General features: G+C 38.9%; 1 protein-coding gene across 1 annotated transcript; it reads left to right on the top strand.

Annotated features, from left to right (window-relative positions):
* Window positions 1-4226: 4226 nt before the first annotated feature.
* On the top strand, window positions 4227-6477 carry LOC130222189 (tripartite motif-containing protein 16-like). Its single transcript, XM_056454826.1, has 3 exons — window positions 4227-4424; window positions 5239-5285; window positions 5892-6477. The coding sequence occupies exons 1-3, from the start codon at window positions 4264-4266 to the stop codon at window positions 6413-6415; spliced, it is 732 nt and encodes a 243-aa protein (XP_056310801.1). The 5' UTR covers window positions 4227-4263; the 3' UTR covers window positions 6416-6477.
* Window positions 6478-19466: the final 12989 nt, after the last annotated feature.

Genomic DNA, 19466 nt, shown 5'->3' with positions numbered 1-19466 from the left:
CAGTTTGTGCTTAAATCGTACTCAACATGAAGAGCATATAGCTAAACACGCCTGCTCTCTAAAAAAACACCTGACAACCGTCTTTCACATCTTTTGGGTCATAAGCATGTGTAAGTAATATGAAGCGTACCATATCTTTTGCGAGTTTATTATTTGAGCTGTAGAGCAGGGAAAGCATCCGCATAGAGCGACACGTTTATCAAGATTTATTAATCTCAACAGATAAAAACACTTCCAGGTTGTGGCTCACAGTCCACGGCATAGTCTGTTGGAGGAGTTTTAACCAAATCCAGCACTGAACTGAGATACTGCAAACTGCCCTTGGTCAAATGCTAGCTATATATATTTTTTATTATTTGGAGCATATTTAAATTCAATTTTCAGCACTTTTCTCTTTGTGTTGTGTCTTTTTAAAAGACCAAACACAGAAACAGAAGAAGCTCTGTAAAAATAGCAGCTTTTGGATGCCATTTTTGCTTTCTGCTAGAACATTACATCGCCCCTGACCCCGCCCCTTCACTGCGCAGGGTGTGTGCGCGTGGTAAATGCATGTGACCTTAAGCGTTTGTGATCTCTAGCCCGGATGTATTTTTTGTAGTCCTCAAAGTTCGTTGGCTGTAGGCTTTGCTAAGCTAACGCTGTAAAAGCAAACACGTCTCCCTTTGAATTGAACTTTCAGCATCTTGCATTCAGAGATATTGTTTGTTCACACAGCTACAATACACATAAACTAAAATTTAACATATGATATCGTAGTGGACCACCCCTTTAAAATGCATCAGTGCAAGATATTTTCTGTTGAGACAGTTCAAACATCCATTTTAGTCTGGGACTAGCCTTCCTTGTCTGGGAAGCTGGGTGTTGGAGTTCAGTAATTTATACATTTTTAGTGTGTGTGTATATGTGTATATCCATCCATCCATCCATCCATATCTCTCTGTTTGTATCTATCTCCCCCCAGAAAGCCCTGACTCGCACACAAAGAGCAAAGAAAATACAACATCCAAGACTGAAAGAAATGGTAAGATTGTTAGCTATGTAGTTATTCTGAAAGTTGATGACTTTTTTTCTATACAGATCAGGGATGTCCCGATCAGGATCTGATCATCCCTAATACAGATATAACTTGTGATAATCTGATGTTAATTTTCTTGTGTTACAGAGTTATCCAGACGGCAAAAATGCAGGCGTGAGGATGACGAGGCGTATGATTCCAACTCAGATGGTTTGCAGTTTGATAGACTTTTATTTTTTATTTTTTTGTGTATTTATATCATGAGCTGTCTTTTCTTCACCCAGAAGGCCCTGACTCGCACACAAAGACCAAAGAAAAGAGAATGTCTAAGACAGAAAGAAATGGTAAGAAGGTTTCCTAACAATATTCACACAAGGTCGGTTTTGAATAACTTCAAGGTTACATTTTTGAGGTTACCTTTTTAACTCATTTAAAGTCCCTAGAATGCTCACTTGATCCTCATGCTGGTTGATCTCAACTCTACTTACTAATGTTTTATTGGCAGCTCACATTCTTAAGTAGATCATTATCTGAACTCTTCAGCATTTTGAGTTATTTTGTCACACCAACTAATTGATAATCATTGATAAAAAGACATTTGCCGTCAATTTATGGCATTATCAATTTTATGGATTTAGTTTAAGGATGCCTATTATTTTGACTTGTGTACATCAATATTTAAAATATGCTCAAAGCAAAAACATGAGCCCTCATAGAAATTGAAATGATTGTCTCTCTGTCATCTTTACTACACTCAGTCATATAATTTTCTAAAAGCTACGAAAGCTGCTACTGATGCTAAAATACCTACCACTGCCTCCACTGATATTACTGCTCTTACTACTACTATATTACTACGTTCTTCAGTTTAGGTGTTGTTCAGTGCACATGTAAACTAATGCAATACACAAGGACTGTAATAGATGTATACATAGTGATTTTATTGTTATTATCCCTCCAGCAAAGTCATACTTACTTAATATACATGTTTACTTATGACTGATGGAATCATGTGCTTTTCTGATTCTTTTTTTTTTTTGTAGGTTCTTCCAGGCAGAGCGTTCAGAAAAGGCCCTGGAGTGATGCTGAGAAAAAAGCAGTTTGGCGACAGCTTGGGACCTGCATAACATTGATGAAAGTTCCTGGGAAAGACAAATGTTTACAGTGCCTAGAGAAAGAACCTGTGCTTCAAACCAGGAGCTGGAGAGATGTAAAAAATCATGTTCATAATGCAATTCAGTCAAAAAAGAAAAAAATGATTGATTAACTTTGTTCTTAAAAGAAGTTAGTAATTTTTGGGTAAACTGTCCTCTATCCCTCAAATTCATTCTTAATTTCTGGTTCTATATTTTGCACAACAAACAACTTTTACATTTTTTCTTTCTTCTTTTTTAATTTGTTATCCTTATCCAGCTGTGTACTTAGAGCTGACTACACTGTTAGATGTTGGTCTTGTGAACTCAATTTGACAGGCATTGTCTTTTTTTTTTTTTTTTTTAATAAATAAAACATTTGTTATAAATTACCATCTTTTCTGATTTCTAATTTTGGAGTTTGTATTGTGGTGGTTGTGAAATAACCGGTTTTGTTTCTCTATACTTCATAGCAAAGTGGGTATTTCACTGAACTGCTAAAAGTAAAAAAAAAAAAAAACTTGTGACCAAGGCCAGGTTCGTGGTATTTATCATCAGCGTAAACTTTAACTGCAGTTTCTTTGTCTTGTTTTCTGTGATTTGTAAACTCTTCAGTTGTGTAACTGCTCAAACTCACAGTGCGGCTCATATCACAGATTTTAATTCAGCTGCTATTGTTTATCATAATATAAGTAGGTTAGAGAATTTAATAAAAATGTTTTGAAAGTACCCTGAAGATATCAACAGATTAACAAACAAATATTGGGTAACACTTTATTTTAAGGTGTCCTTGTTATAAATGTTACATGTAGGCTTATCATAATCCTAACTATATAGTTAGTGCATGTAGTTAATGACTATTACTTTGTATTTAAATCTATAATAATGCTGTTACAAGGACACCTTAAAATAAAGTGTTACCAAATATTGTTTATAAACAATTATGACTTATGTAGACTGTCATGCAACATGAATTATAAGCAATATCTACTGTAAAAAAATAAATATGAAAACATGCAACAGTAAACAGCTGACAAATCTCCGGAAAAAATATATAACAAGTATTATTATTATTATTAGCCTGCTTTATAAGGTGTTCGCATGGAGCAAGTGTCATCATGACTGACTTTCTTTAGTCAAACGCGACTAAAGAATCATTGTTTACTGAATCATCATTTAGTGAATCATCAGTTTGCAGTGAGTCGATACTCCTGAAGTGCTGCGGCGCGCATGGATTCGTCATTTGCTCTCTTACTCAGTTTACGCAGCAGTTCAGATGAACGCGAGACGGACAGACGTCATTCCTCCACGATGAATGAATTACAGTTAACCCGCAGCTCACGTGCGTTCCGTAGAGAAAGATCTGTGTGGATGAAATCAACCTCGATCCGTTTCATCACTCATTATAGTAAGTTCATTTCTTAAATCAACCAAATGTTGTCAGGGTTTGTGTTTATGGACACACAAAAATAGAAATGAGTGTCAATGACCATGACCGACCTAATGAAATGGCCATTGTGTGATATAGCAGAGTTTCCTTAGTCGAGACTATATTATCCAATCATATGAAATCAGCAGGCTATTAACAAAATATATCCGCATTTTGAACCGTTTGAGTTATTAAAATGATAATCAAACTAATTATTCAGTGATTAAAAGTGTTATTTGGACTAAAATCAGCATCTCTGATCACTTTTAATAAGCGCTTCCCATAACCGTCAAACTGAAATCTGCCTAGTAACAGTGCGGTCCTCGCAACTCCTCTCCCGACCTCACCATTTCTGTGAACATGGTGTTTTTACAGATTTAAAGTGATTTCCTGGTTGTCTGCTCCCCTCTAGTGGCACTACTATTTTTTTTATTTTCCTAGCATTAACAGAAAGGGGGGTCCTCACAACATGCTACTGGGTCATGGCCCTCACAAGTATAGCAAAACACGTATGTGTGTGTGTGTGTGTGTGTGTGTGTGTGTGTGTGTGTGTGTGTGTGTGTGTGTTCATCACTGCTGTTGACATGAGCAGAAACAGCAGTCAGCATCTTCACAACACAAAGAGATGTGTGTTTGTCCAACTGTGTGATGTGGACTATTGCTGTGTTTGTAGATTGTCTGGCTGTATGGTGACAGAGGAAGGCTGTGGTTTTCTGTCTTCAGCTCTGACTTCAAACCCCTCACACCTGAGAGAGCTGGATCTGAGCTACAATCATCCAGGAGATTCAGGAGTCAAGCTGCTCTCTGAACAACTGGAGGATCCAAACTACACACTGGACAAACTCAAGTATGTGGAGCATCACTGGCCTTGTGCTTTTCCACTGAATGGCTTTAAAAAGACACTAGAAAGCTCTTTTCTGATCTTCAGTTTTCTGTGAGGGTTATGGGGTGAGGACAGACAGAAGATACAGCTTGTAGAGTATTCCAGTCATGTCTATGAGGAGCAAATCATTGAGTGTGAAATGAATCTCCTCTGTAAATGTTGGAGTGTTTTGGCTCAGTTGTGACATTAAGCGGGACACACTGTACAGTTTCAGCATTTGAGCTGAGCAGAGAAACTTCTTCCTCTATTTGTGCTGAAGAATCCTCCAATATCAGGTCAGGAATAGGGTTGGGGATTGAAGATGGATTCAGACTCTGGAATCAGACACTTGGATTAATGTTCAGACTCTTGTACTAAAATCAACATCTGGATTCCTCTTCTCTGTGCACACATGTGTATTTTTCACTTGCTAATCTGTCAGGAACTGGCAAGCAGCTTTAATAATCTGAACATAGTTTAGAGATGGACTGCAACATGTGCTCAAAGGCTGCATGTGCTGAAGAACGATGGCAAAGCTAAGTGTGATCACTGTAATAAATGAATGTTGCAGCAGGGTGTCTCCATCAACATGAGCAGTATCTGCGCTCGCTTCACCAACAGCAGAGGAAAAGAACGCACTGTGTTAGATTCATTGTGCATCCCGGCTGGAACCAACAAGTGTTGTGTGTTTTAGCTGAAGAGTTTGGAGCGTGTAGCTGAGCAGCTCAGTGCTAGCTTTAGCTTATTAGCTGAGGAGGAAACTAAACAGCTCATTCTCTCCATCTGTGTGTGTTTACAGTCTGGATCATGGAGGAGACGTGAGGATTACAGCAGGACTGCACAAATGTAGGACTACACACACACGCACACTCGCTCGCTGGTACACACACACACACACTCACACCACGCACGCACATGCACACACACGCACACTCTCACTCACACACACACACACACACACACTCACACCATGCACGCACATGCACACACACAAACACACACACACACACTCTCTCTCACAGTCACACACACTCACCCTCTCTCACACACACACACTCACACAAACACACACACACACTTGCTCACTCGTACGCACATACACACATGCACATACACACGCACACACTCACTCGCCCGCACGCACACACACACATATACACGCATATACACACACACACTCGCTCGCTCGCTGGTACACACACACACGCACACACTCACACCACGCACGCACACAAACACACACTCTCTCACACTCACACACACACACACCACCCTCTCTCTCACACACACACACACACACACACACGAGGATTACAGCAGGACCACGCAAATGTAGGACTACACACACACACACACACACTCTCACACACACACACACACACGCACACACACACACTTACAGACACACACACACACAGCTGTGGTTATAAATGTGTGTGTTCTTGTGTTCAGATGTCTGTTTCCTCACACTGGATCCAAACACAGCACACACTCGTCTCATTCTGTCTGAGGAGAACAGAGAGGTGAAGAGTGTGTTAGAGGATCAGCCGTATCCTGATCATCCAGACAGATTTGATGTTTGTCCTCAGGTGTTGTGCAGAGAGAGTGTGTGTGGACGCTGTTACTGGGAGACTGAATGGAGTGGAGATCATGTGTGTATATCAGTGTCATATAAGAGCATCAGGAGGAAGGGAACAGGTGTTGAGTGCTGGTTTGGATCTAATGCTCAGTCCTGGAGTTTGCTCTGCTCTTCCTCCGGATTCTTATTCACACACAATTACACAGACACTGATCTCCCAGTGAAGCGGCTCAGCAGGAGAATAGGAGTGTTTGTGGATCACAGTGCAGGAACTCTGATCTTCTACAACATCTATAGAGACACAATGAGCCTCATCCACTCAGTCCAGACCACATTCACTGAGCCGCTCTGGCCTGGGTTTAGGCTCAGTTCTGGATCATCAGTGAAACTGAGCTGAAGACTGACGAGAGATTTACCCAGAATCCTCTGCAGGAGCAGTGTGTGTGTGTGTGTGTGTGTGTGTGTGAGTGAGTGAGTGAGAGTGTGTCTGTAAGTGTGTGTGTGTGTATGTGTGAGTGAGAGTCTGTGTGTGTGTGTGTGTGTGTGTGTGTAAGTGATTGAGAGTGAGTGTCTGTGTGTGTGCGTGAAAGAGAGAGGGAGTATGTGCATAACCACTGCTGTGCGAGTGTGTGTGTTAGTGAGAGAGAGCATTTGCGTGTATGCGCATCTGTGTGCGTGTGTCTCTGTGTGTGTGTGTGTGTGTGCATGTGTGTGTGTCTTTGTGTGTGTGAGAGAGAGACAGAGAGAGAGTGTGTGTGTGTGTATGTACATGTTTGTGTGTGTGTGTGTGTGTGTGTGCATGCATGCGAGTGAGTGAGAGTGTGTGTGTGTGAGAGAGTGAGTGTGTGTGTGTGTGAGTGAGAGAGAGAGAGTGTGTGTGTGTGTGTGTGTATGTGAGAGAGAGAGAGAGAGTGTGATTGTGTGTGTGTGAGAGAGAGTGTGTGTGTGTGTGTGTATGTACATGTTTTTGTGTGTGTGTGTGTGGGGGGGGATGGGTTGGGGGATTGGTTAATAGGTATGATTAATATAATAATGGAAACACTCTTGTGTTATCATGCTTGGCCAAATGTCACGACTTTCACTTTTCACATTCATAACTATGCACAGGCCCAGGTATCATCTGAAACTTCAGAGGTGTTCCCATCAAATATTGGCAGCCATCCAGCATCTCTCAACCAGTATTTGACGTGCGGTGCTGGCTCTGACCGGCCACCAGAGCTCGCGGCCACTCGTTTGCGTTTGCCGCGTACAAGCCGCACAGGTATAAAAAAACGCCAAATATTTCATTCATTCATCAATTCATTCATTCTCCTTCGGCTTAGTCTATATTTTAGAGGTCGCCAATCATTTTAAATAATAAAGTAAAAAAAAAAAAAAAAAAAAAATATATATATATATATATATATATATTTTTTTTTTTCGTTCATAATATAAAAATAAAGGCGTGCAGTAAGCCTAGGCTACTACATAACAATAAAAACAATTAATCTGGACAAACTAAAGGCACCATGGCAGAACCCCAAAAATTAGAAAAATCAAAGGCAGGCAGAGTGTTAAAAAGAAATACTAATTTAGAACCACGGATGACTTATTCAAGCGCAGTAGCCTAAATAAATGTTATAAAATAATAACAATAATAACAATAATAATAATAAAATAATAACAACAACAATAATTTAAATAATGAATAGCCTACCCCAATCCTGAAAAAAAGCTGCGTTTAAACAGCACAAACACTTCTAATAACCCCGTAATGCTTATGCCATATATTAGACGGTTCTGTATTAATAACTGAAGACGCTCCTTTAATGCATTTGCTCGCTATGTTAAATTATTTTAAATTACACGTCCCATCCATACCCAACCTTAAATCGTACCTGAACACTGTCTTTATCTAACACTATCTGTCCAACAGTTGCAAGTAAACTGTTTTGTGTGACATTCTCATAAAATCTCTCTGGTTTTGAATTTTGTATGATTATTTTATTTCCTTTCTCTTACGTTTATATTCTTTAGCAGCCAGTCAATATTATACTTTACATCTATGGAAGAATGAGTTAATAAAGATAGAGAATGTAACATCATATTCATCAAAAGACGGTTTATGTGCATTAGAGATGCGCGGATCGGGCGGATGACGTGACGAAAAATAATATTTTAATTAAATTCGGGCGGGTGGCGGGCGGTTGTACCAATCAAATAAAAAAAATATGTATAAATTGTTAAATATGATCTGACCATACCTACATCCAAAAAATTGAGCACACTTTGAAATAGTCAAATTTTCATCAGGTAGTAATATGTCTAGTCGAGTCTATGAGCAACAAGTGCTGTGAGCGAGTGCAGTGCAGCAGGGCGCGTTATAGAGGCCAGGCGCTCTCGTCTGAATCCTGACACTGTAGATGCTATTTTATTCCTGCATAGTGCCAAGAAAATTCAAACTAGACCTAAGGTCAGACATATTAAACCAATTAGCCTATGTTATCTAGACTACACATAGCCCATGTTTAATATAAACTTTTGAGTTCGGTCAGCTGATAATTTTACGTTCATATTGGTTTAGCCTGTTCTATTCTAGACATGTTGTGTATTGGTTATTTGGCCTCGCTTTTACGTTCTGAGGCTTAAGGTTATTTTGCCAGAATTTCTTTGTCGCAAGCGTAGTATTTCATTATGCTTCAAGTTTGTGGGAATGACCGTAAGTTCATGGGTTATTGGGGCATAGACTTGTCATACAGGCAATTTAGCCTGGTCAGACTTCATGTTCGCTCAAAGAGGGATGGTATATATATATATATATATTTGTTAATTGAATTTCTAATTGTGGAGGTGACTGAGCCTATAAGGCTTAACTACGATATGACGTTTTTATTTTTATTTTTTTTTCAAACGTTTGCCAAAGCATGCGACTATAGCCTATGCCTACATTAAGATATTTATTTTAATATTTTTTTACTGCCTGTTGTTTCTTTTGGCATATAAAATAGGCATTGTCTGATAGAGATATCAATAGAGGTTCATCTGTGTCGCAGAATTGGTGTTGTTTCCGATTTCTACAAGCTCAATAACTTCCACAGCAAAAAAATAAATAAAAAATAAATAAAAAAATAGTCGAAAAACTGTGCCCATTAATTAGATGTGCAAGACAAGCAGATAAGTTTTTGAGGTTGCTATGGACAACTACAAATGTGAACATTATTAGGCTATAATGTAAATGACTTATTATTTTATCTATTTGCTAAAAAATAAAGTGAAATAGGCATTTAGTAGTAGGCTAAATAGCAGCATGTTGAAATGATGTGTCAAAATGCGTTTTCTATTAGGCTACTATAAAAAAAAAATTTGCAGTACAGTGCGTTTAATTTAGACTATTTATTTTTGTCCCTGTGCGCCGATCGGAGACGGCGTTCACTGCTGATATTCGTGTTGGATATTCTGAGAGCTTTATAGGGTGCTTCTCATTTCTTATTTGTGCATCCTCGTTTCCTTTCCTTGCTTTCTTTCCTCGTGTCTTAGCTCCACCCCTCCGGGATGCGAGGGAAGGACGCAAGGAAAAGACTCGAGGACCAAAGACACGTCCTCGTATCGTTTAGCGTCACTTTGAAGCGTCGTCAATTAATGCTGGATTTGATTAACTACATGTCTACATTAAAGTCATTCTCTATTCTCTAATAATCAATAAAGAAACATTCATTTAATAATAAAAATGAATAAGCCATTCAAATAAAGAGTCCAATCAGCAGATGGCGGGCGGGTGCGGTTTTAAAAATTGGTCAGAAATATTGGTGCGGATGGATGGCGGACGGATGATGAGTTTTGTGATGCGGTTGCGGATGAAATAAAAGCCCATCCGCGCATCTCTAATGTGCATGTAACGCCACTGGTCCGAGCAGGGCGCGAGCTGGCGATACCGGTATGGGAGACAAATGCTGTGAGGAGATTAAAGATAGTAAAGTCTAGATCAGATATGTTGCCAGCCGGAAGTGCGATATGCACATTAATAAAGCAGCATTTTTTAATGAAACTGTGTAACAATAATTAATATTTTTACAGTACTGTGACGGTTGGGTTTAGGGTTGGGGTGGGAGTAGTTAAAAAATACAATTTATTGGGAAATTTAACAGATAACATAAATAATACTCTGTACAACAACTGTTTTTACGGTACTGTGATGGTTGGGTTTAGGGTTGGGGTGGGGGTAGAAGTTAATAAAATACAATAAATGGGAAATTTTATAAATAATAGAAATAATTGTCGTTAACTTCCGGCTGCAAACATATCCGATCTCGCAACAACCGGCTAAATATTGCAGAACAACATCTGTCGCTGAATCCGAGGAGTGAGGTTTACGCAATCACCAACTGGCTTCTGTTACATAAGGGCAAATATAAATGACCAAAAGATCATTTACTAATTTTACTCATACTCATTTTATTACTTATAATGTCCAAGACACTGATATTAATATTAAATGCTACTTTTGTGCCTTTATTAGCTTTTTTTCCTCATCTATTTACTGGGTAAAAAATCTTAAATTATTCCATCTCCACCTGCTGGTGGAAAAGCAGCTGGCGATCTTTAATCTGCAATCTACTGCTTTTCCTGTAGTTCCCAGATGTAATGTTGAATTTTAACAGTCGAATTTGAGCCACTGAATTTATGGAAGCGAATATTTGAGCTGAAATAAAATGAACTGAAAATTACCTTTTGAATATTATACATCGTATTTTTAAAGGGTATTGAATATTTTGTAAGTGAATCCTGGAAATTGGAAATGAATTATTGAATTTATAAGTACGAAAACATATTTGAAATATTTTTAGTTGAACTATTCACAGCTTAAATAAACAGCTATGTTAAATTTCAGGACCTAAAAATACAAACCCTGCAATTCAAGTCATTAAAATGCAAGAACTTGTTAATACGGTGTATTATTTTTTTCAGTTTGTGCTATTCAACAAGCTTTTTAATTCAATACTTTTGGCATTGATTTTGTTCCATAGACAGTACAGTAGGCTATATGTGTGTGTCAAATGTTGGTTGGTTATAGATTTGAAAAAAAGATAAAAAATCACTTTAGCGATGATGAGGCTCTTTAAACGGCACTAGGTGCGTCTGACAACGAGAAAAAAATGCCTCACAGAAGATGTTTTCCATGTCATTAGATTGCATTTTTTTAAATAACCAGTCCAGGAGGTGGTGCTGATTGACAACAGTATTGGTTCAAAGATGTTAAAAACAAGTGAAATAGATTAAAACTATCGTTTCAAAGCTGAATGTAACTCTTTACACACATCAACTGCCGACCGGAAGTTCTTAGCATTCTCTTTGTGCATACACGCAAAGCATAATGGGTAATTTTGCATTCTAAGAAAAAGGTCTTTAGTCAAGATGATTTAGCGTACAACCAACCCTTTTTTCAATTACAGTTATTAATCATTATAAATGGTCCATATACGTATCTATTTATAAATAGGCAAAGAATCAAATGAATTCAATGAATTACTTCAATAATTTTTGCATAATGATAACTCCACACACACCAAACAGAGACTTAAATTTTATAGCTATATAAACTATAAAAATATATATGTATAAGTAATGCACTACTAGGCTAGACTATATGTAGGGCCAGACAGAATCTGCAGACTATTTTACGATTTCTGCGCAGAATTTTGTATCCTTTTTAACTTTTTCGTTAACGTTTACAAGGCAAATCCAATTACATCTAGTTATTTGGTAAACAAAGTGAGTCTCTTATTTATCTACTAAAAGAAAGATAATATGGCTTTGCAAACTGTATTGTAAATAAATTATATGAACATTTTCATATTAGTCAATAATATCACTGACATTAATTTAAAAACGAAATAAAATACATTTACACAATTAAATAAAAATACTTTTTTTAAACAAAAAATCTGCGGATTTCTCTGCGCCTAGATTCAGTGTGGACCTAACTATAATTAAAAAAATAAAATGATTATATGTTATAGCCTATTTAAATAAGTCAACATATATGTGCCTGGTCATTGTCTCTTATCACCCCGGCCACAGTGTGTGCGTATGTTAAAAGCTTCTGTAAAAAAACAAACTTACATTTGACCAGCCTTTCAGCAAAGCCTATATATATATATATATATATATATATATATATATATATATATATATATATATATATATATATATATATATTTCTGTGCCAGTTTGACACACTAAACTGAAAAGAGTTTAGCTCATTCTAACACACAGCTCAGCATTACCTGAATTATCATTATTATTAATTAATAAATGATAATTTAATATTAATCTGATCTCACTTGTCAGTTGGGAAAATTAACCGAAACGAGCATCACTAATATAAAAAAAAAATATAAAACCTTTAAAACAATTAGATTGTGTTACGTTTTTTACATTGTTCAGAATAATGTTCTAACGAACAGAATTGTCAGACTTTCAAAACTTTATTCTTGTTACCATATTTGATAGCACTTCGCAATCACAGCTTTTGCTATATCAAAATCTCACCCTTACAAATCACAATTTCGATTTAAAAATGATTAATCATTCAGGCCTACCTCCTAATGGTACAAAGTCAACAAATGATAATTTTCAGTAATTTCACAAAAAAATTATTTGTATAATATTTTGGAATGCAGTGCAGTAGGCTACATAATAAAATACAACCTTGAAACCTATTAAAAACTAAAAAGGGATAATCAATGTCTCACTTGTGAAAAAACATATGTGCATCCAATGAAAATGCTTACTTAAAATACATTGCTATTCTGACAACTAATATTAAATGAATACTGAATTGACATTTTTGAAAAATTCACAATTATATGCTCATATAATTATAGACTGACCGGTCACTTTATTAGGTACACCTGTCCAACTGCTTGTTAAAGCAAATTTCTAATCAGCCGATCACATGGCAGCAACTCAGTGCATTTAGGCATGTAGACATGGTCAAGACGATCTGCTGCAGTTCAAACCGAGCATCAGAATGAAGAAGAAAGGGGATTTAAGTGGCTTTGAACATGGCATGGTTGTTGGTGCCAGATGGGCTGCACAGAGTATTTCAGAAGTATTTCTGCTGATCTACTGGGATTTTCATGCCCAACCATCTCTAGGGTTTACAGAGAATGGTCAGAAGAAGAGAAAATATCCAGTAAGTGGCAGTTCTGTGGGCACAAATGCCTTGTTGATGCCAGAGGTCAGAGGAGAATTGCTCGAGCTAATAGAAAGGCACCAGTAACTCAAATAACCACTCGTTACAACCAAGGTCTGCAGAAGAGCATCTCTAAAGGAACAACATGTCCAACTTTGAGGCAGATGGGCTACAGCAGCAGATGACCCAACCGGGTGCCACTCCTGTCAGCTAAGAACAGAAAACTGAGGCTACAATTCACACAGGCTCACCAAAACTGGACAATAGAAGATTGGAAAAACGTTGCGTGGTCTGATGAGCCTCCATTTCTGCTGCCACATTTGGATGGTAGGGTCAGAATTTGGCATCAACAATATGAAAGCATGGATCCATCCTGCTTTGAATCGATGGTTCAGGCTGGTGGTGGTGGTGTAATGGTGTGGGGGATATTTTTTTGACCCACTTTGGGCCCATTAGTACCAATTGAGCATTGTGTCAAAGCCACAGCCTACCTGAGTATTGTTGCTGACCATGTTCATCCCTTTATAACCACAGAGTACCCATCTTCTGATAGCTACTTCCAGCAGGATAACGCACAATATCAAAAGGGTGAATCATCTCCGACTGGTTTCTTGAACATGACAATGAGTTCACTGTACTCAAATGGTCTCCACAGTCACCAGATCTCAATCCAGTAGAGCACTTTTGGAATGTGGTGGAATGAGAGATTCTCATTGAGGATGTGTGATCCTATCATATCAATATGAACCAAAGACTCTGAGGAATTTTCCAGTAGCTTGTTGAATCTATGCCACGAAGGATTGAGGCAGTTCTGAAGGCAAAAGGGGGTCCAACCGAGTACTAATAAAGTGTACCTAATAAAGGGGCCGGTGAGTGCATATCAAGGCAAGGCAAGGCAAGTTTATTTATATAGCACATTTCATACACAGTGGCAATTCAAAGTGCTTTACATAAACAGGAATAAAAGAAACAAGTATAAGAGAAATAAAAACAAATAATAAAAATGGTTAAAATAAAATAAAAGCTGATAAAATGTGTTATAAAAGAATTAAAAAGAAGAGAAAAACACAGTAGTTTGATCTGTCGGACGTAGCACAGTGCTCATTCAGTAAAGGCACAGCTAAACAGATGTGTTTTCAGTCTTGATTTGAATGTGCCTAATGTTGGAGCACATCTGATCATTTCTGGAAGCTGATTCCAGCAGCGAGGGGCGTAGTTACTGAAAGCCGATTCACCCTGCTTTGACTGAACTCTTGGGATTTCTAATCTATTTGATCCTAAAGATCTGAGTAATCTGTTAGGTTTGTATTCAGTGAGCATATCTATAATGTATTGAGGTCCTATGCCCTTTAGTGATTTATAGACCAGTAATAATACTTTAAAATCTATTCTGAATGTAACTGGGAGTCAGTGTAAAGACCTGAGGACAGGTGTGATGTGCTCTGATTTCCTGGTTCTGGTCAGAATTCTGGCCGCAGCGTTCTGGATGAGCTGCAACTGTCTGACTGTCTTTTTGGGAAGGCCAGTGAGGAGGCCATTACAGTAATCCACCCTGCTGCTGATAAAAGCATGAACAAGTTTCTCTAAGTCTTCACTGGAAACAAAGCATCTAATTCTTGCAATGTTTTTGAGATGATAGTATGCTGATTTACTAACTGCTTTGATATGACTATTAAAACTCAGATCTGACTCCAGAGTCACACCAAGATTCTTGACCTTATTTTTTGTTGTTTGACCCTTAGAGCCAAGGTACGCATTCACCTTGAGAACCTCATCCCTGTTCCCAAACGCAATCACTTCAGTTTTCTCTTTGTTTAACTGAAGAAAGTTTTGGCACATCCAATTGTTAATTTCATCAATGCATTGGCAGAGGGTGTCGATGGGGCTGTAGTCATTAGGCAGTAAGGCTAGGTAGATCTGAGTGTCATCAGCATAGCTGTGGTAGGAGATTTGATGTTTTCTCATTATTTGGCTCAGAGGGAGCATATAAAGGTTGAACAGGAGAGGTGCCAGAATCGAGCCTTGTGGGACTCCACATGTCATGGGTGTCCACCTCGACCTATGGTCACCTATACTGACATAGTAACCTCTTCCTTCAAGGTAAGATCTGAACCATTTGAGGACCGTCCCAGACAGCCCAACCCAGTTTTCCAGCCTGTCCAGAAGTATGCTGTGATCGACAGTGTCAAATGCGGCACTGAGATCGAGCAGTACCAGCACTGTTAGTTTGCCTGAATCTGTATTTAGGCGGATGTCATTGATTATCTTTATAAGGCGCTCTCTGTACTGTGATGTGGTCTGAAACCAGATTGATAATTGTCTAAACACCCCTTGAAATTTAAGAACTTGTTAACCTGGTTAAAAACAACTTTTTCAATGATTTTGCCAATGAAAGGGAGATTTGAGATGGGCCTGTAATTGCTCAATAGGGTGTTATCCAGGTTGCTCTTCTTCAAGAGGGGTTTAACAGCTGCAGTTTTAAGTGAGTTAGGTAAAGTCCCTGAGAGAAGTGAAGCATTTACCACTTTTTGAAGATCCATTTCTAAACAGGTAAACACCGTTTTAAAGAATGATGTGGGGAGCGTGTCAAGACTGCAGGTTGATGTTTTCATAATTTGCACGATCTCTTCTAAGATTTTGCCATTAATTGCCATGAAATCGGACATAATGTCTGATTTCTTAAGTTGTGGTTGGGCTAGTCTGACTTCGACACAACTTGGCTGATTGGATGAGCTGATTGCCTTTCTGATATTATTGATCTTGTCAGTAAAGAAATGAGCAAACTCATTACATTTGCTTTCAGAGAGTAGCTCACTGGGAATCCGACTGGGGGGGTGGGGTTGTGAGTTTCTCTATCGTTGCAAAGAGTTTACGAGCATTGTTTACGTTGCTGTTTATAAGGCTTGAAAAGAAAGTTTGCATAGCAGTTTTTAGTTCCATATTAAAAGCACGAAGACTGTCTTTATAGATATTATAATGGACTACTAGTTTCGTCTTTCTCCACATACGCTCAGCTTTTCTGCACTGTCTTTTCGTCATTTGTATTGTTGGGGACCTAGTCCAAGATCCCCTTTGCCTGCTAGTTATATTCTTGGCTTTAACAGGAGCAATGTCATCTATGACATTCTTAACTTTAGAGTTGAACAAATCAAGGAGAGAATCAACAGAGTTTGCAGATATACTTGGTGCTAGCGATATGGCCTTCATAAACTGCTCATTAGTGTTCTCATTTATGCATCTCTTTCTGACAGAGACAGATCTGTCTTTAATAGCTGGAGTGATCAATATGTCAAAGAAAATACAGAAATGATCAGATAGTGCAACATCCTTAACAACAGTTGATGAAATGTGTAAACCCTTAGTTATAAGTAGATCAAGAGTGTGTCCACGATTGTGTGTGGGTCCTTGAACATGCTGAGTCAGATCAAAAGTGTTCAAAACAGTCATCAGTTCTTTTACAGCATTGATTTCTAGATTATCAATGTGAATATTAAAATCCCCAGCAATGGTAAAATAGTCAAATTCAGAGGTTACTAATGATAACAGCTCTGTAAAATCATCAATAAAAGTTGGAGAATATTTTGGAGGTCTGTAGATAATGATCAGTAAGATACGTGGAGCACCTTTTAGTGCTATACTCAGATATTCAAAAGACAAAAAGTCACCAAATGACACTTGTTTACACTCATAGACATCTTTAAACAGGGCAGCAATGCCTCCACCTCTCCTATTGGCTCTGCAAACACTCAAAAAGTCAAAGTTTAAAGGAGCTGTTTCATTCAGAACTGCTGCACTACAGCTGTCATCTAGCCAAGTTTCATTTAAAAGCATAAAATCAAGGCAATTTGTGTTGATAAAATCATTGACTAAAAGTGACTTATTGTTGAGTGATCGGATGTTTAAAAGTGCTAACTTAACAGTTTTAGCTGTTTTTGCTACAGTAGTCTCAGATTTATATTTAATAGACACAAGATTTGAGTGATTTGCTATACGGCCTGAAAAAGTCTTCGGTTTTCTGTCACGTAATACAACACATATATGTGTAGAGAAAGCTACAGGCACACTGGGTTCCTGCTTGTTCTGTAAACATCTGATAAAGACACTGTTATCTAAGCAGGCACCCGAGACACATCATGGAGAGCAGTTTTGTTCACCAGCTGAGGATGGTGCGTTGTTGTTTGGGCCCTGGCGGTGGGGCAAATGTCGGAGGGCTCTTCCAGGTGGGCTCAGAGGTGGTTGTGGAGCAGGCCGCTTTTTGGTTGGTAACTGGGGGCTTGCGGCAATAGAGTGTGAAAGTTTAGTTCCAGCATGCACCAGTTCCTCCATCTTTTTTGAGAAACCCAAGAGAGGCGAGCAAGGTGATAATGGGAACGTGTCTGGTGACAGAGGCTGTGGCTCTGGAGATTCTGGGTGCTAAAATATGTTTTCCTGGGTGTTTTCCTGAGGATCATTTTTTAGTGACGAGACATGATGCTGTTCTGATGCGTCACAGTCTGTCTGTGTTGAGCAGAGGGCCAGCGATAGTGTCTCTATCAACAGTGGGTGTTTTGGCTGCGTGGCATTATCACTGTCCTTGGGTGATGCGTCAGCCCCAAGTCCACTCGGGAGCTGATTTGAGGTCCTGTGGTCATCTGGACATTTGCTAGGTGTGTATGTGCCATTTAGATTGAGGTCAGTGGCACATACAGCTGATGGATGATGGAGGGAGAAGAAGATATTGTCCTTTAGCACCTTTGCACCAAGTTTGTTTGGGTGAAGGCCGTCTGATGTCAACAGTTGTCTTTGGTTCCAGAAGAGATTGAAGTTGTCAATAAAATTCAGTCCTTTCCTGTTACATGCTTTCTGCAGCCATACATTTAGACCAAGCAGCCGTGAAAACATATTTGTCCCTCTTGCAGGGAGTGGTCCACTGATGAACGGCTGAATTTTCACTCTTTCAACTGTTTCCAAGAGCTCACAGAAATCTCTCTTGAGCAGTTCTGACTGTTCCTTTCGAATATCATTCTTCCCCACATGGATGATAATCCGTTTTGCAGTCTTGTGCTTCTTCAGAATTTCCTTAAGTTCTTTGTTTACATCAGAAACTGTTGCATGAGGGAAGCAGTATGTCATTGTAGATTTGCTCCTAAAATTCCTGATTATTGAATCTCCTACAACTAGTGTTCTTATCTCAGGTGCGATCGGAGCAGAATGCCGCTGTCTAGTCGGCCTTGAGCCTCTGTTCCATGCAGAGTTAGCTGCTGAGTCATGCGATCTCTGTCTGACTGCATTTGGGGATTCTTCACCCATATTACTCAGTACTTCATATCTGTTCTCAAGCTGTATTTGAGTCCGAGCTGTATTTGGGGTAGAGGACGCTAATGCGGCAGCATATGATCTGACCCCGTGAGTACCCTTTGGTCTCGCACCTTGTTTATGCCAATGCTCATTTTCAACAGCTTTAATCTGTTTTTCAGTGCTCGAAATAGTGGTAGGAATAGATTTATGGGACTCACCGGCTATTTGCTGTAAGCGTCCACAATGACGCTGCAGTTCTGGTTGGATCGCAAGTAACTTTGTTTCAAGAACTGCAATCTTTTGTAGAAGTTTGTGGCAGTTTGTACAGCAGTGAGAATCTGAATTAATCCGATCCAGAGGCATTTTCACAGCCGTGTTTTCCCGTCTCAGGAATGTGAGCAGCTGATAGCTGGTAGCGGGAGGATTGTTTAGACGATAATTCCCCTCTTGTTAGTAAAGCTATATTCCAGAAAGTTTGTAGAATCGATGCTGATCTTCAAGCTGTGTCGTTTGAGCACTGTGCTGATAGGCTCAATTTAAAATTAGGGTTTAAGATATAAAAGCAAGTGAGCAGAGAGCGGAGCAGTAGGCAAAGACGTCCGAACAGTAGCGAAGCAGGAAGCAGGAAAAAAAAATAACGTAAGGAGATAACGTAAAATAATAAAGTAAAAAGTACTCAAGTGCTTTGTCGGTAGAAACTTCAAGCATTTACGTTTTCGTGAGGTTAAGCTGAAGATGATGATCTTTCATCCAGTGTGAAATGTCTGACAGGCAGGCTGAAATGCGAGCTGGAACCGAGGGATCATCAGGCTGAAAAGAGAGGTATAGCTGGGTATCATCAGCATAGCAGTGGTAGGAAAATCCATGTTTCTGTATGACTGTTCCTAAAGATGCCGTGTAGATAGAGAAGAGAAGTGGCCAAAGAACAGAGCCCTGAGGTACCCCAGTGTTTAGATGCTGTAGGTTGGACACCTCTCCCCTCCACAACACCCTGAAT

This window comes from Danio aesculapii, chromosome 4 (assembly GCF_903798145.1).
Source record: "Danio aesculapii chromosome 4, fDanAes4.1, whole genome shotgun sequence".
In the NCBI taxonomy this organism is placed as follows: Eukaryota; Metazoa; Chordata; class Actinopteri; order Cypriniformes; family Danionidae; genus Danio; species Danio aesculapii.
Note: the sequence above shows the minus strand (reverse complement) of the source record. Positions and strands in the feature narration are given on the sequence as shown.